The sequence below is a fragment of the Elephas maximus genome, chromosome 11 (assembly GCF_024166365.1).
Source record: "Elephas maximus indicus isolate mEleMax1 chromosome 11, mEleMax1 primary haplotype, whole genome shotgun sequence".
NCBI lineage: Eukaryota > Metazoa > Chordata > Mammalia > Proboscidea > Elephantidae > Elephas > Elephas maximus.
This window is the reverse complement of record NC_064829.1, coordinates 38,882,366-38,908,645: the sequence shown is the minus strand read 5'-3', so window position 1 is coordinate 38,908,645 and position 26,280 is coordinate 38,882,366. Positions and strand designations below refer to the sequence as shown.

Genomic DNA, 26,280 nt, shown 5'->3' with positions numbered 1-26,280 from the left:
CCGCCCCCAGGGCCGCCTCTCCCCTCGGTGGCCGCTTGGCTCTGCCCAGAGGTGCGGCTCCAGGTGTGGCCGCCACCGCGAGAAAATGGAGCCTGGGGCCCGCCCGAGCTGTTCGCACGTAGGTGGGGAATTCCGTGGAGGAGGGAGGTGCTGGGTGGACTCCCGCCCCCCGCCGCACACGCACCTGGGACCGTAACGTCCCCTGGTTGGGGACTTTGGCTGGCAGGCCCCGCCCCGCCCCGCCGTCCTCTCTTCCCCAGGCACCTCTCGGCGGTGGAGAGTAACCGGGAGGAGGGAGCGCGGGCTCGGTTTGGGCAGCATGGGCTACAGGGCTCGGTTCAAGGGCAAACGGTGGTCTCGGGAGCGTGGACCTCCGAGTGTCGTGCGGTAGGGCCTGGCTGCAGTTGGGCCCGGGCGCCGAGGTCGACGAAATGTCCGGCGCTTTGTGAATATATGGGTTGGGCTTGGTGCGCAGGTAGCGCTGATAGGAAAAACCGGTGACGCCAAGACCCGCGTCCTCCTAGACACCCAGGATGCGGAGTAGGGCCAACTTTTGAGAAGCTGAGGTTCAGGATTTCTGGTGGCTGGCTCCGCAAAGGCTTTTCACGGTATCCCCACTGCCCCTTCATTGCTTCCCACAGATTTGCAGCTTATCTGCCATGGGGAGAAAAAATTATTATTAGAAGAATCACAGATGCCCTAAACAGACAGTTCTTTGGCCCTTTGCTGGCTAGACTCGAGTCTAGGAGAAAAAGACTACATGAGCCTTAAGGAGAAATATACTCTCATATGATTTCCAAATTCTCTTGCACAGAGCCCACCACCAGAGGGAGGTCAGAAACCTAACTCCAACAGTTACTGACCTGAGCAACAGCTCTGTGCCTCCATTTCCAGATTTATCTAGTGGAATTAATAGTGCCCACCACATAGAAAACCTATGTGAAGTGTTAAGCAGGTGTCTAGCACATAGTGACTCATAGCGACCCTCATAGAAAACCTATGTGAAGTGTTAAGCAGGTGTCTAGCACATAGTGACTCATAGCGACCCTCATAGCGACGCTATAGGGCAGAGTAGAACTGCCCCATGGACTTTCCAAGGAGGGCCTGGTGGATAGGGTCCTTGTGAGTCGGAACAGATGACAACAGCGGGTTTGGTTTTTTTTAGTTTAGCATATAGTGGTTCAATAAATGATAGTTGTTATAACAAAACTATTATTAAAAAGGTAAAAGTGTTAAATTGAACTCTTCTTGAAAAACAAAATTGAATATGAGCATCCAAACACCTCAATCAGTACCAGATTAGGAAACTTCTAGAAAAGGTAACTTGATATTGAAATAATAGAAGAGGCTTTAAAAGTATAAAGAGTTGATTTGAGACTAGAAAGAGAAATTGGACACTAAGTTTGGTCAAAATAAGCAGAGTTCCGTCTGTGGTTAAAAGTGTCTCCCTCTTCCTCCTGGTGTCTCCTACCCTTCTCTCCACAATTGCAATCTTGTGGGTTTTCAAGACCGAGTTCAATTGCCGTCTCATTGGTCCCTTTCTTTCCTAGCCTCCAAGGACCACTCCTTTGAGCTGAGTGAACCACATCACCCTCTATTTATGCAGGGTGTAACTGTTGAATGACTTCTTATATTGCTGTTTAAGTGGTTGTGATTAAGTTAGTTGAAGACTAAGCAGGGGCAGATTACCCAGCAAGCAAGGTAAGCATGGGCTGACTTGTGCTTACTTACTGACCTGGAGTGAACTATTTCACATGGTTTTCACCACATTTGGAAATCCTGGTGACATAGTGGTTGAGAGCTACGACTACTAACCAGAAGGCCAGCAGTTCCAATCCACTAGGTGCTCCTTGGAAACTCTATGGGGCAGTTCTACTCTGTCTTATAGGGTGGCTATGAGTTGGAATCCACTCAGTGGAAATGGGTTTGGTTTTGGGTTTTGCTCACCACAATTGATGTGCACGTGCGCATGTGTTGGTTTGTGTATGTGTGGTTTCCCCAGCAGCACTGTAGCCTAGCAGAAGGACAACGATAGCAGACGGTGGTTGAGACTCAGGGTTGCAGAGGGGTCTGGCTGATTGTTTAGAGGTGCAAGTATCCTGGTGCAAGCATGGGGTTGAGTGTGGCCAGAAGGGAGATGGAGAGGGTAAAGTTGGAGAAGTTAGAAGGCCAGTAAGAACAGAGAACTCATTACATTGAGTGTGGAGAAAGGAGAGAGGGTTGTTCTTCCCCTTGACCCTGAAGAAGGAGCGATGGTTCTATTCCATGGAAACCAAGACGTGAGTGACATCATGGACATTAGTATCAGGTCTGGAGAGTCTCACGGCTGTCCAGTTAAATGGACCAACAGCTGCCTCTCCTTAGGTGGTGAGAGAGGAACATTGGCAGGTTTGGGGGAGGAGAAAAGAATGACCTCTAATAACAGGGTGAGAAGGCTTCGTTGCCTTTCTGAGTTAGAATTTACAGAGTAATAATCAAAGCCTACCAGCACCGGGAAGCCAGTGCATCCATAATGAGCAGTCAGCCCCAAGAGAGCGCAAGCCGCAGACGCCCGCACCCTGAAAGAGTGAGAGAGTGAGTCAGTGTATAACTGAGCCGTTCCCTGCCAAATCCTCCTTGTGAGTCAGTCTGTGAGGACTACCTGCTTGCTGTGCAAAGTCCCCGGACCAAAATGTTCTAAGGAGATTGTTCACATTGTTCATGGGATAGAGGAGGATTAGGGAAAGATAAAGCAGCTGTAAACAGGATTTGGCAAAAAAAAAAAAAAAAAACAAATTTGTCCATTCTTGCATCTGAATGCTGAACGTTTTAGGAGATTATTTGGAAATATCACACTAGTTTTCAAATGCTATCCGCATGTAATAACGCAGGATTGAGGCTTAGACAAAGCAGGCAACTGCCTGGGAGAACCAGTAAGGCTTTGATGCCCCATCAGAATGCCTCTCCCACCCAATGACCTGTGTCTGAAACCCTTTAGCTTAAGGCTCCCCTGGCTGTTCATTGTATATAACTGGCAGGGTAGTTTGTTAATAAGGAGCCCTGGGGATGCAGTGGTTAAGCTCTCGCTGCTGACCGAAAGGTCAGCAGTGTGTAGGAGAAAGATGTGGCAGTCTACTTCCACAAAGATTACAGCCTTGGAAATCCTGTGGGGAGGTTCTGCCCTGTCCTATAGCATCGCTATGAATTGGAATCGACTCCATGGCACACAACAGCAGCAGCATGTTAATCTGTTTTCAGTTATTTACATCTTAGTGTGATACCATGAACACCCTAGGCATGCTCCTTTGCCCTTTCTGTCCGTTTTCCCAGGAAGGTTCCTCTCCAGACATTTACAAGGTTTACTTCCTCACTCTTGATTTTTTTTTCCCCTCAAATGCTACCTTATCAATGCGGCCTTCCTTAACTACCCATTAAAAATTATAATTACTCCCACCCCCAGAATTTTGGATTACTCTTCCCTGCTTTATTTTTCTTCTGGGCACATCACAATCTAAATGACTATGTATTTACTTACTTAGTATCTGTTGTCATTCCTCAGACTGTAAACTTCACGGGGAGCTGGGATTTTTTCTGCAACTGTTTTGTGTTCAGCACCTAAAACAGTGCCTGATTCACTGTAGGTATTCAATATATATTAGTTGAATGTGTGAATGAATAAATGAATAAATTTTCAAAGTTATTTTGGAGAGTAGGCTTTTATTTTTTTTCCTTTGCGGAAAATGGGGATAAAGAGGGAAAGAGCAAGAGGACGTTAGGTTCCTGGAAGCCTGTGAGGATATGTCATTAAACTGAGGTAGGGGTGAAGTACGGAAGCCCAAGTCACTCTGGACAAAATTCCCATACCTTGCAATTTTATCAAGGATGCGCCTTGCCAAGACTGCCTGAACAGGGAAAAGTTGAAGGAGTTTAGAGGCAAGCTGAGAACATTTCTGTATTCTTCTCCTTTAAGGCTCCTTCCCTTGTAGAAAGAACAAAGCAAGAAAACCAGCAATATAGAAATCACCTCTCCCTCCCTCCCCCCATCAAGCCCCCCCCCCCCAAACAGCAGAGGAAGCATTCCTCAATGGAATGTGACACTTGAGTATTTGAATTTATCTACCCAACTGTATTTCTTTTTTTCCAGAGTAAAAGTATGGGTTTGATTTCATCCTAAGCCAGTGCCGTGGAGTCGACATCCTAGGATTTGTTTATGGGAATGTGTGGAAAGATAAAGGCAATAGGAATGGCCAGGAAAGACAGGAGCGGAGCGTTTGGTGGCTAGCGGCAGCGTGGACTGGAATCCATCAGCAGTGTGACAGGGCTTGCAGGGTGGAACAGGCAGGCACAGGAGTGTTTACTGAGAGTGTCAGAACAGAAACTATCAAACTGACCAAATGTGACTAATAAGCCTCAGGAGATACACAGAAGGAAAAAAAAAAAAAAAACCTCAAAAGACAGAAAAAAACCTTGGTTTCTCAGCAGTTATTTCACTCATTTGAACATAGACAAGTAACATTCTTAGGTGGAATGAGAAAGTAAACCAGAAGTGATGGCAATAGCTTTCGAGGATAAACCTGGAGGTGAAATATAGAGTTGAAGGATCTTTTCAAAATTATTAGAATGATGATTATGTTGCTTATGTAAAGAGATTCAGAATCTCAAAAATAAATAGAAATTTCTATTTTAAAGGAGAAACAAGGATTCAAAGTCATTAAATTGCCTACTTTAATTCGCTTTCAAGATTAATCTTTGGGCTGCAGTTTTTTATTTCAGTGCTGTACCACTCAAGAAAGTCATTTGTTAATAATAAAGTTCTGAAATTTGTGAATGATTTACTTGTAAAATGATTAGAGGCCATTCAAGGTTATTGTTACTGCGCTATCTCTCTTAGGCAGAGGAGGGAGTAGCGTTCCAGCAACGAGAAGAGCACTGGTGGTACAGTGGTTAAGCGTTCTGCTGCTAACCAAAAGGTTGATGGTTCGAACCCACTAGCCACTCTGCGGGAGAAAGATGTGGCAGGCTGCTTCCGTAAGGATTACAGCCTTGGAAACTTTATGGGGCTGTTCTTCCCTGTCCTATGGGGTTGCCATGAGTCGAAACTGATGGCAAGGGGTTTTTTTTTGGTAATCCATCAGGGAAGGCTAACAGAGCCTCAGTTTGAGCTTGTCCATGGGAGGGTGTGAGCTTCTGAATGTTGTCTATCCCAAGTGTCTGGCAGAGAAAACACTGGGAACCACTGCTTTGGAAGAGACTTGCAGGAGCTTTTATAATATTATTATTGAATCCCCAAATTAGATACTACTAATGGAAAATTAGTAGTTGACCGAATGTGACTAATGAGCTGAGGGAGGTACATAGTCTTTTAGATTGTGATTTGCCCTTGTGGTGCAATGGTTAAGCACTAGGCTGCTAACTGAAAGGTTGGCTGTTGGAACCCACCAGTGGCTCTTCTAGAGAAAAGAGCTGGTGATCTGCTCCCATAAAAATTTCAACCTGGGAATCCTGATGGGGCAGCTGTACTCCGTCATATAGGGTCACTATGAGTTGATGGCACCCAACAACAACAACAATGGAAAATTATTTTTCTGTAGCAATTTCACTTCTGTAACAAAATTGACAATATCATAATATGATTTATAATAATTTGATTGTCAGTCACATCGATGCACAGCCAGAGAATTGTAGAGTTGAAGCAGTCCTTCAGATATTGTAGAAGAACACCAAAACGTTGAGTCTAGTGTCGGAGCATTTTAGGAAAATGCTTTTTATCTGTGTTTTGAACTGTACAGTTTTGTTTTTTTTGCAGTGGACCTAGTGTAAGTTTCAACACCACTTCTGTTTCCCACTTAAAGCAGAGGTTTTATTGGGCAGAAATATGTTCAAACATTAAGCAAACCACTTAAGCAAAAGTTTGATATAATGAAGACAATGGGAAAAATTGCTCTGGTCATGTTTCCCAGCAATCTGAAGACATTTGTGATTTTAAAAAATGTCTATTTTATTTTTTTTATCATGATCATGACTCTATGCCTTGAAAGCTGACTTCTTGATGTCTTATTTTGCTAGACAATTGCCTGCTGATTTACTATACCGTTTTTTTTCAGGTTGACCTCTATTAACTCAACTTTTATTGAAACAATATCTGAATGATATCATACCTTTGGAGAGAGCCACGCCCATTTTATGTAGAATCAGCTAGAATAAAGGTAAGTCAGTCAACAAAGGCTTCTTGTGACTAATTCTCCTGTGGGTAGGAAAGAGGAAGAAAGTATATCATTGTACTTCTTTCTTAACTTTAGGATTAGCGCATTCATTGGAAGTAATCAGTAAATTTGATGACAAGTCAACAATTTAAGCAGAGCAGTATTGCAGGGAAGACCTAGAGCTGAACAAGATGAAATCCACGTGAAGCTCATGGGGAGAATTGCTCTGTAGTTGGTTAAAGTGGCATGGTGAGTTTTCATTTGGCACTGTAGGGTAATCCATCTATATCTTGGAATTTTCAATAATTGAAATCTTAAATCCACAGATTATGGTTCATTGCTCTTCGTATCTTAGATTTTCACTTTAGAAGTATGAGTAAGCAATCCCCAGACAGAGAAATTCAGAGGAAGATTTGGCTTCTAAACTTTCAGGAATAACAAGACGAAGGGGCTTCTATGGAGCATTTTATTTACTTTTGTTTTCTGGAGCTTAGATGCATTAGATCAAGTGTTCCGAATGAGAGATCTACGTCACAGGTCATGTTCGCGTATATAGGAGTGATTCTACGTGGACAAGTGACAAATATGTGATTTGAGGAACACTGAAAAGTGTCCTCAAAATATCCTACGTTCTGATTTATTGCCAAATGAGAAGTGAAATTTCACTTTGGTTACCGAATCAACAAATATTCTAAGGTATTAAAGGCACAGACTCCTAGGAGAAGTCACAAAATGCTTTCTGTCACTTATACCTTTCTGTGAATTAATTTATCAAATAATTAAAAAAGTTATCAACTAGTTATGGTTCAGATTTTTAGAGGAAGCAAGAGGCCAGGAGTATGAAAACATTGGGCATATCATGTGCTAGAAATAAAGAAAAGGATGGAAGAAAGACAAATTTCACTTCTTTTCATTTTATGTTGGGCTAATTAGCTTTTGCAAATGAAACCCTTTTTCACTTGATGAGCAACTGGACACCATAAATCACGCAGGAACTCAGCGTAAAAGTATGGTCAGTTTTCATGCACTGACTGAATCGCTATTCTACTAACATTTTATTACATTAACATTACCAAACCAAAAACACACTGCCATCGAGTCCATTCTTACTCATAGTGACCCTGCAGGACACAATAGAACAGCCCCCGTAGGGTTTCCAAGGTTGTGAATCATTACAGAAGCAGACTACCACATCTTTCTTCCGCAGAGTGGCTGGTGGGTTGGAACTGCCAATCTTTTGGTTAGCAGCTAAGTGCTTAACCACTGCAACACCAGGGCTTCTCATTTGCATTACTTTACATTAACCTACGGTGGTTGGTTGATAGCATCATCCTGTTCGTGCTAAAATTACAGTAATCTCCCCCAAAACAGCAACAACAAACTAGCTGGCTGCACTAATCTACTTGGTGAAAATACTAAAATAAGAACTCTTAGGGCGCATAGCCTTTCACCCTAATCAGCAGAGTGCAACCCGACAGATGCAACTTACACTATCTTGGTACACTTAAATGATGTGCACTTGGGCAAGGTAACCCTAGCCTTCCATTCTGAAGCCAAAATTACTTTTCCAAGGAAAATCAGCTGAAAAAATTTGCAATCTTGTGATTTTGGTCAGTGAGGCTATACAAGGCACAACTGGATATGAATTAATTCATCTTTGTTTGCCTGTGTATTCATAGGAATTTCCAATGCAGAGTAGACTAGATGGAACATGCCTTGTGGCTAAGGCAAGAGATTAGTGAAAACAGGTATTACAGCAACAGTTTGGAGAAGGAGAAAGACAATTAGCCTAGTGGATTCTTAACTCTGCCATTGATCAACAAGTTACTTCTCAGCATTAGTTTGACCATCTGTAAAAAAGGCGGCTCTGGATCAGATAATACAGACGTTTTGAGATTCTATGGTTTCAAGTAGTATGTTTGTCAGCACTCAACTTTGAGTTGAATTCTTTTTGAAGATTTAAAATACAATCATAAAAACAATAAGAATAGCAAATCTTTATGAGTACTTACTATGTCCCAAATGCATTCTTGTAACTTCTTTATAGAAACCACAGGAGGTAGAGATTATTATTATCTCAACAATAGTCCAGAGAGGTCCAGAGAGGTTAAATAACTTGCCCAAAGACAGATAGCTTGTAAAAGGTGAAGCTGGCATTTGAACTCATGTAGTTTGTTTCCAAGTCCTGAACTCTTAACAGTGAACTTAAAACGCCCAAACAAAAACCTTTTCAAGCTTAGTTTTGTTAATTGTTAAAGTATAATGTACTGTGGGTTATTATTATTATTATTTTTAGTGGATTAACGGATGGAATGGGCTTTTTAACATTTTCTGTTAGGTCCTCAAGTATTAGTTTTGGTTTTCTGCCACCTTAGCAGGTTTCCTTTGCCCAACAGCTCGTCTCTTGTCATAATATTCCAGAACGTCTCTTGACTTGTCTTTTCAGTGGGGAGACATCCTTTTCTAGCCAGAGTTGGCAAAGGTAGCAGCAGCGTGCGCTGGCTTGTTCAGAAGGCCATGGGAGAGCCTTTGTTGCATACACTAGGAGGTCTTCTATCATCTGGGCAGGCAGCGTGCCTTGGTGTTAGTTACCTTTTTTGAAAGAATATTTGAAGATCTGCATGAATGAGGACAATACCAAAGTCTAAGATAGTGTAAATAGATAGAGTGACACTTTAGAAAGTCAACCTAGAAATCAGAGTCTTAGCAACCATAAAGTCTTCTGAGGAAAAATCCAGAACAATTGTAATAGCTTAGATGAATAGGGATGATTCAGAAAAGTAAATATTGTAAGAATTTAGTAGATTAAGGGTTTATTATATTTTTTTACTGATCAAATGTTGCGGATATCAAAGGTGAAAACAACCCAAGTGTCCATCAAGAGATGAATAGATAAATGAAATGTGGTATATGCACATAATCTGGTATTTTTCCCATAGGACAAATGAAGTTCTGATATGTACTGTGATATGGATGAATCTTGAAAACATTCATTATGCTAATGGAAATAAGTTAGACACGAGAGGACAAATATTATATGATTCCACTTACATGAATATCTAGAATAGGGAAATGCATCAAGACCCAAGTTTATTAGTGGTTACCAGAGACTGGGGGGAGGTGACAACGGGAAGAAACTGCTTACTGGTTAAGGAGTTTGACTTTGGAGTGATGGAAATGTTTTGGAATTAGTGATGATGAGTGTACAACACGTTAAATGTATTTGATATCGCTGAGTTTCACATTTAAAAATGGTTAAAATGGCAAAAACAAAAAGTTGTGGATGTCAGCCCTGGCTAAGTAAAAGCCTTCTCAAGCAAGACCTCTTCCTTATACCTAACCTATAGAAAGAAAATCTAGGTGATCTTTTTTTTTAATGATAAAATCAGACAGCAGGCTCCTTGAATGCAGAAACACTAAGCATTATTGTTCCATCACAGGCTCGATCATGGAAAAACATTGCATCAGCTGTGCCAAACCATCTTGTTACTTGAGGGAAGTATGTGTGCACGTGGGGGTGTGTGTGTGACAGAGAGCGTGTGTGTGTGAATGTATGTGTGTTTTTCGCTGACTAAAACCAAAAAAAAAAAAAAAAAAAACCCAAACCCATTGCCGTTGAGTTGGTTCTGACTCATAACGACACCATAGGACAGGGTAGAACACACACAAGGCTTCCAAGGCCGTAATCTTTACTGAAGTAGACTGCTGCATCTTTCTCCCAAGGAGCAGCTGGTGGTCCAAACTGCGAACCTTTTGGTTGGCTGCTGAGTGCTTTAACCACTGTGCCACCAGGACACCCATTCACCTGACTTAAAAAAAAAAAAAATGGACCATATAAATCAATACTAGTCAGTTGGACATGGGGAAAAATGACTGAAGGTAATCTCACATTTTGTGGTTAAATACTCATTTTTGGATTAGTAAGAATGCCTCCTTGCTGGAGTGGAAACCGTGTCATTATGCCATCTAAACAGCTGCAAGATTACCTCTTTATGACTGTATAATTAAGAAAGTTCTTTGTAATTCTCTCTCTCTTTTTTTTTTATGAAAGAATATAAATACTTCCTCTGTCTTCTGAGGAAATGAGGACATCCATATTCTTTTAATATCAGTGTTTTGTGTATATTATCATTATTTGATACTGTGTGTTCTCATATAAAATTCTGTGTTTGCTAAGTTAATAACGATGATGAAGTAAGCGCACAGAAAACGTCAGAGATGTTTTGAGACATAAAGTTGAAAATACAATCGTCCTGTCTAACCTCATGGGAATAAAAGTCAAAATGGAGATAACTTTAAGGAGTAAAATAATTGTTTTAGTTGTTGAAGTGTGTGTGTGTGTGTGTGTGTGTGTGTGTGTTTTCCACAAATGGAAACACAGAACTGGAGGACTCATTTAAGGTCATCATTTTTATATCTAGACATGTTGCACATAACTGCCTCTCAATAGTGTGCTATCAAAGTAATTCTTAAGGAATTACTTTAGTTTCCAGATAACTTGTTCCAGTGCTTATAACATCAGTTGGGACAGAAATTATAATTTAAATTCAGCTTAAATACTTGGTCCTGCAATATAAACTCTTGTCTCTTGTATTTATTAAATATGTCCCCTGAAAAATAACCTCACATATACTTCAAAATATCAATATTATTTATATATCTATCCATCCATCCATCTATCTAGTATCTATCTCTGTAAAGTGTTAAAAAGCAAAGATGTCACTTTGAGGACTAAGGTGTGCCTGTCCCAAGCCATGGTATTTTCAGTCATCTCATATGTATGTGAAAGCTGGACAGTCAATGAGGAAGACTGAAGAAAGATTGATGCCTTTGAATTATGGTATTAGCAAAGAATATTGAATATGCCATGGACTTCTAGAAGAACGAACATACCTGTCTTGGAAGAAGTACAGCCAGAGTCTCCTTAGAAGTAAGGATGGCAAGACTTCATCTTACATGCTTTGGACATGTTATCAGGAAGGACCAGTCCTTGGAGAAGAATATTACGCTTGGTAAAGTAGAGGGCCAGTGAAAAAGAGGAAGACCCTCAACAAGTTGGATTGACACAGTGGCTGCAATGATGGGCTCAAGCATAACAATTATGAAGATGGCACAGGACTGGGCAGTGTTTTGTTCTGTTGTACATAGGGTCACTATGAGTCTGAAGTGACTCAAATGATATGACAATAACTATCTAATCTATTGAGATATCTAGGTATATAGGTTTCTCTCTGTATATGCATATATAAATTTTGTCTACATAGTACTACTTTAATCTTTAGAATTATATCTAGATTTCTAACAGTTTTTAAAATTTTCATTGTTTTCTTTCCAATTGTTTTCATGTTCTCAAGTTTTACAGCTGAAAATGGACAGATTTTCTGAAAGAGTAATGATAATTATTTCTGGAAAGCTATAAACTTTCACATTTGTGCTGCTATATTGTGTGAAGGTACTTTGCTTCTCTGAGTCTTGGTTTTCTAAGGATTCTAAGTAATCTAAAAATTGCTTTAAGAATTAAATTGAAGTATGTAGCTCTCCTGGCCAACTTAGTAAGCTTCACCAATGTCTTTTCTTTCTTGTCTGGTAACTGCACCCACTGGCGCTTTTTTTTCTGGATTATCATTCTCTTGAATTTTAACTGCATTTCCATTGTGTCTAAACTTTGTTGTTGTTTTGCATTTGCAAAAAAAAAAAAAAAAAAAGCCACTCTGTAAGAAAGAAAAAGTAAAGACACCAACCTGAGAATGACTGTTGTCCTGGCCATGCGTGGACGGGCTCTCGGTGCCCTCCGGATCAGCAAAGCAGAGGCAGTTCAGTGTTCATCATGGAAAATGTGTCATTTCTGGCACCTGGAATTTAAATGATTGTTTTCTTTCCTTATCAGTTATTCCCTCTACATAAAGCTATTGCAGACTATGTTGTTGAAGAAGTGGTAAATCATATAACCTCTGGTTCAAAATTACTCTGTAGACCCAGTAAAGGAATTGAGAAAATGCTGCATTAACAAAAGCATGAAGGAAAAAATCTTTCGAACCCACCCAGATGCACCTTGGAAGCAGGCCTGGCGATCTCCTTCCGAAAGGTCACAGTCTTGAAAACTGTATGGAGCAGTTCTACTCTGCAGACATGGGGTCACCATAAGTGGCAACTGACTCAACAGTAACTAACAACAATAACAATTGTATTGCCGCTAGTGAGTTGAATGTGTTCCTTTTACACTCTTACCTGATTTTTGAAGGTTCCCAGAATAAGGCGGATTGATCATGCTGTTTTCAGCCCTTGCACTTCCTATGAATAGGAGAAGATGGTAATATTTGAATTTACCTACGTGACTTTCATTTTTCTGGAATTGATTCAGAACATCCAAGTAAAGCCATTCCCAGTTCTTCTCCACCCAACATCCACTCTAATCCAATTTTTTCTCCCCACACCCTAGTACCAAACTTCATTGTCTACCTTCAGGGAAGGAGAATGTCAGCCAGAAGTGAAATCCAAAGTTCTCGAGGGACATATTTTGTGGCATCCTTTTAAAGGGTGACATAAAGACAGACATTTACTGAGAGGCAAACCCATTGCTAGGCTGATGGCTTTCACCTGGGTCATAGTACATTTCTTTTGTCATGTTTGACTGGGAAACATTAACTTCCCTTTACTCCCAACTTTTCACTCTGATTAGTCTTAGAATGTGAGAACTTTTGCGTGGAGATTATTCCAAATTATTGAACAAACAATAAATGATTTAAAGTACCCAGTTACTAAATGTCTTCCTGCCCTGACCTTGTTCAGCACCACTGGCACTGTCTCCACCTGAAGAGTTTCTGAATGCCAGACAAATCCCAGACACTTCCTTCCCAAATGTGAGGATGCAGAAAAGGTACCAGCTAGGAAAAAAAAAAAAAAAAGTAAAACACTGATAAAAAATGTCTTTGTCAGTCACTTTCTTATATTTCTCAATAACTATTAATCATGCAGTAGTTCAGCTTTTACTGAATAGTTAAGGAAGCACTCATAAATTTTTTGCCAAACAGCTTTATTATGACAGTGTTACATTCTTGAAATTTTAATACATTGTTTAAAATTTATAATACACCAAGTAAAAAGTTTAAAAAGCTTTTTCTACTTAACACATTTTTTCTTTTTAGTGAAAAAATAGATACATTTTTGCTTTGAATTGTTTTTACATTGCAAATCAATTTTAGGTTCTTTAGATTGAGATTGATATGTTTTTATTTAAAAATATTTACTTTTTTTTTTTAGATTTTTTGCTTATATAACCTTTACTGATATGGCATGATTCTCCTCTGCAATTTGAGAATGCAGCAAAATTTCCATGTCCTGCTAAGTTGGATTTTAAGATGCAAAGTTAAAAGACTTTGAAGATCCTGAATATACCTTTGAACTCTGATTAAGGGTTGTTGTTGTTATTACTAATTTAACCTCTGTTCATAAACAGGTAACAACTCAACTGTGTGTAAGAATGAAGAATGGGCTGACCTTGGGGAAGGAGGACCTGGGATCCAGGTGGTGTAGCTTTATAGCTTATCCCTATTTATAAATTCTCATTTAAAATTAATTATTCTTTTAAATAGATAACACTGGCATGTGGCTTAAAAAAAAACTTAAAAGGTAAAAAAGGGATTGTCTCATTTTTAAGTAAAATGTCAGCATCAAACAGACACATTTTCATTAAAAATAATAATAAATCAACTCTGTGCTCTGGACCCTAGACCATGCTTCTATTTATTGAGAAGCAAAAGGTACCAGTGGTGATAGCGATGGGATTTTCTTAGGACTCAGCGGGCTCCTCCACCAGGGTCTAATTCCTTTCCCCTCAGGAAGGGCTTTCTTTGCCCAACAGCCATGTCAGTGGACGAACAGTCCATGTGCTGCTTCTTGGGCTCTCCTGGCTCTTGCCTTCCTGGTAGTCATGGTGCCAGGGGGAGGGACGGGCCCTAGAGGTAGAGGAACCTAGGAGGTCTAAGTATCCCCAGGACTGCACCTTTCTAAGTTAAAAAAAAAGCATATTATTGCTTTACATTTCATCTTGAAAAACAAATATAGGTTTTGAATATGGCAAACAATGGAAAGAAAAAATTGAAATTCTGTATTTTATATTCAACTAGAGTTAATTGAACTGGGCAATGACCTTGCAAAGACCCAAGTAAGACAACAATTTGGCAAGTAGGTGAGGTAAGGTGTTGTCTCTGGGCGAAGAGGTCATGTATTGAATGACCAGAAACGACTTGACGAACTGCGTTGCCCTCATGCTGGTATGCAAAAATAGTATATTCTAAACCTTTCCTGATCCAACATTGTCACCCTCAAAAATTAAATTTTGGTTGCTGTTTAATTTAGAAACGGTGAGCGTTAAACGAATAGAGGTTACTGGTAATCTCTTTCCATGTTCATTTTGGACTGGAAAATTATTTCACCAAATATTTTTCTGAGATGCTGCTTATAATACATATTCACAAATTTCACCATGTGTTATTCCAGTCAGAGACCCCGTTTGGTTATGAAAAAAAAAAATCCATGTTTTATATTTCCGCAGTCTATATAGACCTAACGTAAGGAACACCACTATATGTCATATGTAAGTTACATCGTCTCACTGACATTTAAAAAAAAAGAAGCTATCTTCATAAACTATCAACACATGATTTGTTACTGAGCAATGTGTAAAAAGGAGCTCAATGTATTTTCTTTGGATAGATCCATTCAACGTGATTGAAAAAAACAAGGTATTATTTACACTATGTTCAACTTGCCTTAATGTTCTATGACATTTCTCTTTTAAAATTATTGCGAGGTTATGAGGAATATAGACGAAGCAAGTTTAATGCGTAAGCCCATAGCGCTTAGTTTGAACAAAAGACACCCTTACGGTCTCCCAGCACCAAGAAGGTGGAGAAAACTCAGCTGCAGTAACTTCCCTTTTTCCAAGCAGCTCAAAATGCTTTAGCAAATACCTTGTGCTTCTTACATCATAATAATGATATAAGAAAAGGTGACAGACAAGACCCAGGGCTCTTGACTCCAAGTGCTTAATCCACTAACCCATAATGCATTATTTTTTAAAGTTATAAACACTTCCCTTTGGCGTTGCAAAAAAGAGAAGTTTAATGATTTTTCGGAAACTTTCCTGCTGAATGCGATCCTAATGTTTTTTGAACAACATTAAGATTTACTACAGTTCAAGTAGTATTGGAGAATTAACAGTGATAACACATCCAGTTTTGAACTAGAAAATTTAAATCATAATTATGATCAGTTTATGAAAGTAGCCAATAATTGCCAAAGTAGCACAATACAGTGAGCTTTAGGATGCTACTTTGTATAATTTGATCCAAATATCCAAACTCGGCCAGCATGTTACTCCAGTTCATTCTGGTTATATCAAACGGGAACAAGGATCTTCAGTACAGATCATGTTATGTGACCCTCATAACTCGGGTGGACCCTGTAGGTTGCCAGGAACACTAGCAACGGGACAGATCACTCTTTCCGTCACTATTACATTTTGTTTCAGAAGTGGATCAAAGACTGCAGTGGAAGGTTGCACGAAGGAACCAGAAGCCGAGTAAGTTTCGGTTACCAAATAGTTACCATGGTGCAAAGGGTCAGGGATGGAAATGGCTGGTTGGAGGATAGACCCAGAAGCAGACAAAGCAGAAGCTCCTTGACCACCTTGCAAAGTCTGGCAGGTGACAGATCCTAGCTGCTGGCCTTCTACTGAATGGCCACAGGAGTCAATCCCAGAACCACTTTCTTTGGTGGGTAGCTGAGATTGTTTGGCATCGTCATCAACACCTAGGCTTATTTCTGCAAGCTTTTTAAATTTGGGGCCTAATGAGTCCAAGAAGCTGTCATCCAGGTCATCAGCGATGAAGCTGCAACAACCCACGGAGCCCACAGGAGAATCTGGGGCTTCCACTCCTTCGTTATCATAGATCAACAAGCAGTCATTTGCTTCCTGGCCATCGTCCTCCTCTGTACAAGCAAATGCTTTCTAAAGACAGAGAAAAGTAGAGAAAAGATTTAAACAAAGACTCAATTGAAGTATATAATACTGTTCATAGAACTCGAGGTTTTCCCATGAATGCACAATTTACCATCCAGAGCAGTAAAGGAATACTCTTTATATTGGACAAGAGCATGCTTGACATAAGGAGCCCTGATGATGTAGTGGTTAAGTGCTCTGATGCTAACCGAAAGAAAGGTTGGTGATTTGAACCCCCCAACCACTCCGCAGGAAAAAGAAGTGGCAGTCAGCTTCCATAAAGGTTACATCCTTGGAAACCCTGTGGGCAGTTCTACTCTGTCCCATAGGGTTGCTATGAGTCGGAATTGACTCATTGGCAAAAGGTCTGTATTGGGTTTTACCATGTTTATGTATATATATATATATATACACACACACATACATACATATATATACACACACATATGGTTGACAGTCCATCAAAATTGAATCTAGCCTAAGCTTATGTTTTAATTCTTGATTTTGAAGATATTTATCTGGCTTTAGGTCTATGTAGCAAATGTATCTGATGCCTGGAGGTTATTCACTGGACAAAGTGGGAGTGCCTCTGTGCATGTTGTGTTTGGGGTGTGTGTGGGGCATCGTCCTGTGCACTGTCCAAGATAGCTCTTACCCAGAATAGGGCCTCTCCTAGACGCCCCACTACACCTCGGAATATCTCCAGAGTCCTCATCCCAAAGAAGTTCTCCCTGCCGGTCTCTCCCCAAGCACAGCGGCAGACTTCATCTGCTCTGACATCAAGTCAGACCCTGACACTTACTAAACTCTAATACCAAACTATAAGTAAGATCTATTCTATGCACTCCCCTCCTCCTGCTAGGCTTTGGTCACCAAACAAAAGGCATCCAACCTGCTCCCCAGGTTCTGTTTTATACTTGTTGACATTTCATTCTGACCCTCAGTCCCATCCCTTCTCCCCCGCCTTTTATTTTTGGGCTATTAATTCAGTGGTTCTTCAACATTTTTGGACACAGATGCTTTTGAAAATATGAAGAATGTTATAACCCCCCTCTCAGAAAAATATTTGCACACATCTTCAAACATCCTTTGTGGGGTAGAAAATACGAAAGAAACTGTGCTCTACTTTGTATTTTTTAAGAGAATGCTGCTGATCTGAAAACGCAGAAACCATTTGCTCTCAACCATTTTCCCAGGTGGAGGAATGAGGTGCCTCTCGTCATGTTCTTTTCAACAATGACACAATTTTGGCAGCCACCGGAAGGTATATTATAATAATAATGTAATAACATTACAATAATAATAACAATGTGTGTATTATTTTGGCAGAAGTAAAACTTATTTTTTCTTACATTTTAATGAACTGTAAAAAAAACAAAACTGAAGTATAGTAAAAAAAAAACAAAACTCTAGGTAAATAAGATAATAAGGTCATAAAGCTTTCTACCAGATTACCTGGGAAAAGTAGGAGTCCAAGAAGGTCATGTTTATTGTTCCTTCTGCGTGTTCCCTATTGGTTCCTCCAGTGGAATGCCGTGTTCTCATTGTTGCAGAGTGTCCTGCGGAGCAGGTGCCAAATCCCTTAGTGGCTCTGGCCCCACAGACTGTTCCTGTTGCAAACCCGCCAGCGGCCCCGGATCCTGTAGCTGCTCCAAGCTTTGTGGTCAGTTCCATTCCTGAAGCTCCTTCTGCCACTGTCCCTCCTGCATATGTATTTGTACAAACTTCTAAAAGGGAGAAAATTCCATAAGCATCCATGCTGTGATTTTTTTGTTTTGGCTGGTCTTTGATACCCATGAGTGGTTATCAAGTAAAGAAAGTGGGAGAAAATACAGTTATGTGACTTGAGGTGAACCCTGCTGTCTATTTTGTGAGAGTTAACAGAAAGGGAATGTTAGTTGATAAAAAGCTCTGAATAGATATTAATTAATTACAAAATGTGCAGAGGAAATAGATTTTCAGTGACAACAGCCAGAAATAGAAAAGTAAAACCAGAGAAACAAGTCTCTTGTTGTTTTTATCCCCCATTGCCCCCTTTTCCTATCTCAATATAAACTTATTTTCTATGTGATTGAAATAGGTCTTTAACAAACTGGCCACTCACTTTGTCTTCAGCAAACAACCATGGAAAGCTGATTGCCATGACAGCTTGATTGTTGTCATGGAAAAAGAAATTGTAATTAAGCATAACAGTCATATCGACTGAATATGGAAGCCACAGAGGAAACCCACCTGATGTGATCATGTGAAGCAGCAGAGGCTAATTTAGTGTCTTGGCGCCTCAAGAAAGTGTAATGAACCCTGACTATTCTTCATGTTACCTTTACATTATGCTTTCATGGAAAGTGATGTTTTCTAAAGAATTCTGAATATACGTCTTGATGTAATTGTGTGCTATTATAATAGGAGAAGCAGGTGAGGATTGGGGTAGCTGACAAAAACAACCTGTTACATATTTGGCAAGAATTCATGTTGATTTTGCAGACTGGACACTAAAAATCCATCAGTTGGTTAATATAGAATTAAGTCTTAATATTAGTCACCAGTTCTTACTGTCTCTGGCTTTCACCTTAGTTGTGGCATTGTGATTTATAGAAACAAAAACAGCCAACATGGTAAAAACCAAAGAGGTAGCCAAATTCATCTATATGGTAACATAAGAGATCTTGTCTCATTATGACACAAGAATTAGTAATTGAATAAAAATCAGAATAGTGTTACTTCTGGGGAAGGAAGAAGGAAAACAGGACTGAGGATGTCTGCATGTGAGACTAACTGCAAATATGACCAAATGTTAATAGACAATATTGGGTGATAGGTACATAGATGTTTGTTATATTTTCCTGTATGTGTGAACTACCATCTCTCTGTCACTTTGTTGTACTGTGGTGGCTTTCACATGGCTGTGATCCTGGAAGTTATGCCACCAATATTTCAAATACCACCAGGGTCACCTATGATGGACAGGCTTCAGTGGAATTTCCAGACTGAGACAGACTAGGAAGGAAGGCCTGGTGATCTCCTTCTGAAAATTAGCCAATGAAAACTTTATGGATCACAACAGAATATTTTCTGATGGTGCAGGACTGGGCAATGTTTATTTCTGTTATACTTAAGGTTGCCATGAGTCAGAGTCAATCCAACAACAATATGTGTGTGAAATCTTTCTTAATTAAAAAATGAGTAATTGATTGCCTGAGAGCCATACATCAGTTTATTAAAGTTTGGAAAAAGCATAATAACTCTTCAGATATTACAAATAGTGGCATTAACGGATAAATTAACTTATCAAAGCCAGACATATGTCATGGAATTGAATAATAGATGATTTTTCAACCTATTTCAGTGGTAACCTTTCCTGCAAAGGTTACATGCAAATTATTTTTAAAAAATATTTTAAGCATTTGTTATTTTTGAATACTTCTTGTTTAACCCACTATTGCTTTCAAAAATAAATTGGATATTCACTTACCAGAATTTTCCATGAATTCGACTCCATTGGCCGTTATAGGTGGCACACAAATATTTGTGATTTCCTGCAAACCATGTTAAAAAAAAATATATTTAAAAGTGAATCAGATTTGATAGCAATGTAGTTGAATTGTGGCCCTTTACAAGCGGTGAGATTAGAGGAAGCTCAAATTCTTGCAAGATTGACCATTTTTATGCTTCGACATAAAAGCTGAAGAGCTAGAAATTCTAAGAAGGTCCATCCATTTCAGCACTGACTGTTAATGTGGGGGTCAAGAAGTCTCTTGTTTTTATCCCCCATTGCCCCCTTTTCCCATCTCAATATAAATTTAATTATTTTCTATGTGATTGAAATAGGTCTTTAACAAACTGGCCACTCACTTTGTCTTCAGGTCGGGCTCCTTCGATTTGCCACGGATGGATCGTACCGTCTGAACCATCAGGAACTGGGATAAATCCACCTATCGCTCCCCTCCTTCCGCCCATTCCACAGTCACAGCTCAACAGCAGAAGGGGGATCACTAGTAATGAAATAAAACAAAAAGCAAAATATCAGAACATTCGAATCCCTTGGAAACTATTTGACATGACAATTGTCGGAAACATTACAACGAAAATGCATTTTAAATAATTATGGAAAATTCTTACTTTAAGGCAAAATCTTCAAAATAAGATTTGGTTAATTAAGCTTACAGTTTTTGTATAATTATGAAACTGAAAGCAAAAAATCAAATGACTGTTGTTTCATGTATACTGTCTTAAATTAAACCAAAAAAACCAAACCAAACCCATTGCCATCAAGTTGATTCCAACTCATAGTGACCCTAGAGGACAGAGTAGAACTGCCCCATAGAGTGTCCAAGGAGCGCCTGGCAGATTCAAACTGCGGACCTTTAGGTTAGCAGCCATAGCACTTAACCACTGCGCCACCAGCGTTTCCAATGAGCTCTTAGTAAACAGTAATTAACCAGCAAGAGCAATTGTTTTTGTTTGGAAACTTGTTTTTAATTTTATGAAGGATTCAAAGCAGGAACACAAATCTAAATGCTTTGAGATGGTTTAAGTAAATTCCGACTTCTAAACTGATTGGAAGACTCTCCCTGAAATTCCCTCAGCAACTAGAGTAATGACCTAGTAAATGCCCATCAATGCACTCAAATGTGATTGAAGAATTCCTAGCTTGGAGGGGCTTCCTGGCTGTGTAATTACCATTCCTTTTGTGCATATCAGTCCCATCTTGGCAATAAAGATTAGTGTCATTTCTCATGCTGGTGGACCCAGAGGGAAATACTTTTTCTTGAAAGCAGATGCTTCCTATGTTCTATTATCAGTGGCTCTCCTGACCACCCCTCCCCCCGCCAGTGTTGGCTGAATCCTAATGTTTGAACCCTGCTGTCATGGGTTGAATTGTGTCCCCCCAAATATGTCTCAACTTGGTTAGGCCATGACTTCCAGTATTGTGTGGTTGTCCTCCATTTTGTGATTTTCCTATGTGTTATAAATCATAATCTCTGCCTGTGGTTAAGGAGGATTAGGGTAGCATTGTAACACCCTTACTAAGGTCACATACCTGATCCAATGTGAAGGGAGTTTCCCTGGGGTGTGGTCTGCACCACCTTTTATCTTACAAGAGATGAAAGGGAAACAAGCAGAGAGTTGGGGACCCCATACCACCAAGAAAGAAGGGCAAGGAGCTGAGTGTGCCCTTTGGACCCAGGGTCCCTGCGTGGAGAAACTCCTAGTCCAGGGGAAGATTGATAACAAGGCCGACAGAGAAAGAAAGCCTTCCCCTGGAGCCGACGCCCTGAATTTGGACTTCTAGCCTACTCCCAAATAGACGGTGAGAAAATAAATTTCTGTTTGTTAAAGCCATCCACTTGTGGTATTTGTTATAGCAGCACTAGATGACTAAGACACTTGCCCACTTGGAGGCAGCTCAGTGTGGGGTTTGAATCACAGGCCCTGTTGTTGGACTTCTATGGTTGGAATTTTGGTTCTGCCACTCACTAGCTATGTGACGTTGGACAGATTATATAACCTTTCTTTGCCTCAGTTAAACCAAACCAAACACCAAACCCATTGCTGTCGAGTCGATTCAGACTCATAGCAACCTTACAGGACAGAGTAGAAATGCTCCATAGGGTTTCCAAAGAGCGCCTGCTGGATTCAAATTGCCAACCTTTTGGTTAGCAGCTGTAGCTTTTAACCACTACACAACCAGGGTTTCCTTGCCTCAATTAACTCATGTATAAAATAGGGCAATGAATAGCATCTACATCATAGGATGTTGTTAGGATTAAGTGAGTTAATTCAGATAAAGATTAGTAGTGCTATGAGGATTTGCTGGTGTTGTTAGAATGGACTACATCTGCTATGCAAAAATAAATGCAAATTAGGGCAGTCAATATACCCATACCCGTTGCCATCGAATTGATTCCGACTCATAGCGACCCTATAGGGCAGAGTAGAACTGGCGCATAGGGTTTCCAAGGAGTCACTGGTGGATTTGAAAAGCCGACCTTTTGTTTAGCAGCTGAATGCTTAACCACTGCACCATCAGGGCAGTATGAAAAAATTAGGCTGTGTGTATAAAATAAAATAGATTGGACATAATTAAAGGAGTCCTGGTGGTGCAGTGGTTAAAGCGCTTGGCTGCTAACCAGGAGGTCAGTGGTTTGAATCCAGTAGTTGCTTTGTGGGAGGAAGATGTGGCAGTCTGCTTCTGTAAAGATTATAGCCCTGGAAACCCTGTGGGTTCCCTACGGGGCAGTTTGCTCTGTCTTATAGGGTCGTTATGGGTTGGAATTGACTCGGTGGCAATGGGTTTGGTGTTTTGTTTGGACATAATATAGTTTTTCAAAATTTAATATAATATATAATTGACACTTCTTCAGGCTGCCTTTATTTACTGCCATCTCCATTCTATGACTTTATCAGATGTGTAGAAAGGATTACAGATGTGAATGGACAAAGTCATTTTGAAAGGTGATCAGTGTACATCTGGATGGTCAATATTTTTAGGTGGACATAATCTTTTACAAATCTTGTCTTCACTGTATGAGCAATGTGTATTTGGTTTTTATGTATGTATATGAAACTTTTTCAAAGTGTGAGTGTATTTCTGTTGGCTTGAAAAATGTATATTCTCTTTCATACAAAATTCAAAACATGGCATTTTACAGATGGTAGGATCATGTGAAGCAAATATTATTGTGAGAGTAACACAGTATATTTCATCTGGCTGCTATCCTGTCACAATCCCAAATATGCAGCAACCTGTAGGCCATGCCACGTGCCTCAACATTGAACATTTCAAAGTCAAACTTGTTTTTGCCGCTCTACATCTCTGTGTTTCTACTAATATTTTCAATTTCGGTTAATGACTTCAGCTATCACTAACAGACAAACATAGAAACTTTAGTGTCATATGGCCTTCTTATGCACTTTTCCTATCCATTTCAGCCCATTGTGCCATCATAATGTCTTGTCTGAACCTTTCCTTTGCAGTCTCATGTCATGGTTCTACATTTGGCCTCCCTCATCTCTCCTGGACTATTACAATAACCTTCTGAGAAGGTTAGTTTTATGTGTCAATCTGGTTAGGCTATGGTGCCCAGCTGTTTGGTCAAACACTAGTCTAAATGCTGTTATGAAGTAGTTAAGTGTGACTAAATCAGTTGTCCTTAAATACAGCAGAGTTTCTTCCATAACATGGGTGGTTCTCATCCAATCAGTTGAAGACCTTTAAGAGCAAAAAGGGAGTTTTCCCTAGGATGTATTCTGCCTCCAGACTCTAAATAGACCTTTTGCCAGAACTCCTTTACTCTTCTTCCTGTCACCTGACCTACAGATTTTGGACAGAAGACCGTAGGAATCTCCAGCCTGTCACCTGACCTACATGTATACATTACTGGTTCTGTTTCTTTAGAGAACCCTAAGACAATTTCGAACTTTCCTTTCTAATTTACAATACACAGTGGTACCAGAGTTATCTTTCTAAAATGCAAATATCATGCTAGCCTTTTATTCAAATATCTTCAGTAACACCCCCCTTTCTCATAGCTTAAAGTCTGAACACCATGGCATGTGCACATAGCCCTTTCAGATGAGCCCCAGCACCTTCTCCAGTGCTGTCTCCTTCATTCTCCATCGTTTACTCTGGCTTTAGCCTCCCAAGACTATGCTGTCACCTTTTGCAAACACCTTTCCCTCCTTTTGTACTTATTATATCCTACTCATTCTTCAAGACTCAATTTGCTGATTCTTCTATTCTGCGAAGCCTTCTGTAATACTTCATAGTACTTTGTATTTTCTTCACTTATAGCTTTAGCATGGTATAATTTTTTCTCATATAGTTTTATGTAGTCTGTGAACCACATGAAAACCAGAATCAAGTTTCTCTTTCAGCTGGGAGCTAGCATTAAAACAGCAGCAACAACAAAAACACACAAGTTGTTGTGAAGTTGATTCTGACTCATGGTGACCCCACGTGTTTGTTAACAGAGTAGAACTGCTCCGTAGGGTTTCCTGGGCTGTAATCTTTACGGAAACACATCTCCAGGACTTGCCTCTGAGGTGCTGCTGGGTGGGTTCAAATTGCCAACCTTTGGGTTAGTAAAACAAAAAACCCATTGCCGTCGAGTGGATTCTGACTCATAGCGACCCTATAGGACTGAGTAGAACTGCCCTCTGGGTTTCCAAGAAGCAGCTGGTGGATGCGAACTGCCGACCTCTTGGTTAGTAGCCAAATGCTTAACCACTAGGTCACCAGGGCTCCTTTAGGTTAATAGCTGAGCACAAATTTTTTGTGTCACCCAGGGACCTGGCAGCTAGCATAGTGACTCACCTATAGGTACTTTGAAAAATCTTTATTGTTGATGTTGACTAATATTGAACAATTAAAACTTAGGGTCAATTTCAGCTATTAAATTGAATGATGCATGATGACTTCGAGATAGTAAATACCTCTGGAGAATATACGGTATGTGTGGGAAGCCACTAGCTGTAGCTGTAGCGTTTAAGGAGACCTGAACAAATACGGCAGAACGTTAATACATGTTGTGTCTGAGTGATGGTTATACGTGTGCGTGTCATGTGATTTGCTGTACTTTTCTGAGATTTAAAAATGTTTCATATTTTACATTTTAACATGTTTTCATAAATCAAAAAGTTTAATGGAGGGTAAATAGACTATCATCACGAAAATTCATTTTAACTCTAAAAGTCTGTGATTCTACAACAAATTAGGGAAGCGCTTGTGAATTTTTTTTTTATCTTGTTTTGATCTCTTGTTTATATGGTATTTGCAAAGAAGTTCTTTTAAACTGAGACCTATTTTATTACATTTGAAGTGTGATTTGATTCTCAAGATTTTCATTCAAACGCAGCTTTTCAGAAACTTATGTATTGAATAAAATAAATTTTACTTTATTGGGAAATAATATATGTATGTAGTTTCCTTAAACGTGTTCAAATGGAACTGTCGTGATAAATGTGAAACCCCCAAAGAAGGTGTGTATTCCTGTGGTGTGAACTATTTTGAAGACATGTTTGATTAAACAGTTTATTTTTAAGAGCTTATGATATATTAATAACATTTTAAAGCTCAAAGCCTGTAATAGTCTATAAATATTTTCCCTAAATTTATTTGACCAGGGATCTCTTTATTTTAGCATCTCATGAGATTGCATATTGAGAAGACACTTTAGAAGGTGCTGCACGAGTAGATAAAGCCATTATTTTGGCCATGTACATCCCTGGGTGGTACAAAGGGTTAATGAGTTTGGCTGCTACCTGAAAGATTGGAGGTTTGAGTCCACCCAGAGGCATCTCATAAGAAAGGCCTGGCAATCTACAGGTAGTCCCCAACTTATGAAGGGTTCCGTTCTGAGGACTCTGTCGAGGGTTGGTTCTGATGTAAGTTGAATACCTCATTTTTTTTTTTCAAGTTTTCATTATTATTGACTTTTATTATCAGTGCCTTTCTAAATCTGATCAGTGGCATGACTTCTTTTGCTAGATATATTGTTAGGGGTATAACCAGTGCAGGTGTTAGAGAAACTTGAACAACTTGGCTTCAAATTAAGGTGTTCCTTATGGTACGGCACGCTGAATAAGATCACGTTACAGGCTTGTCTACGGTGAAGTCGGTGTCAGTGTTGTAACAATGAAGTCAGAGTCATAAGGGCTGTCAGACTTATGTGCAGTTCAGTTGTTGTATGTCATCAGAGCTGAATGTTGCCCAACCTTCTAAGTCCTGACACCAATACCGACTTCATTGTAGACCGGGCCATAACCTGCTGTACTGCAGTGTTTTTAACAGTAAATCATAAAATCAAACATCTGTGAGTGAATGCCATTTTATATAGTACATATTACTAACGATAAGATGCACAAAAACAAATGGAAGGCTGTAAGTGTGGTTCGTGGTAACTCGAGTACATCCTAAGTTGGGGACTACCAGTATTTCTGAAAAAATCAGCCATTGCAAACCCTGTGGAGTGCAGTTCTACTCTGACACACACGGGGTCGCCATGAGTCAGAGTTGACTTAGTGGCAACTGGTTACTGGTACATGACTTTCAGTACGTAGAGGATGTTACTGATTTATTCCTCCCACCCCCTT

General features: G+C 39.8%; 1 protein-coding gene and 1 long non-coding RNA gene across 2 annotated transcripts in view; one reads left to right on the top strand and one right to left on the bottom strand.

Annotated features, from left to right (window-relative positions):
* The first annotated feature begins 30 nt into the window (after positions 1-30).
* Positions 31-20,138, top strand: LOC126085204 (uncharacterized). The gene is made up of 7 exons (XR_007519204.1): positions 31-118; positions 6,084-6,185; positions 13,639-13,706; positions 15,715-15,765; positions 17,327-17,449; positions 17,739-17,848; positions 20,049-20,138. It is a non-coding gene; the product is annotated as an uncharacterized LOC126085204 (long non-coding RNA).
* Positions 15,577-26,280, bottom strand: part of DSG3 (desmoglein 3) — a 35,494-nt gene continuing 24,790 nt past the window's right edge. Inside the window, 4 exon segments of the mRNA XM_049900314.1 lie at positions 15,577-16,194; positions 17,641-17,912; positions 19,658-19,721; positions 20,038-20,177. Coding sequence (XP_049756271.1) covers positions 15,577-16,194; positions 17,641-17,912; positions 19,658-19,721; positions 20,038-20,177 — 1,094 coding nt within the window.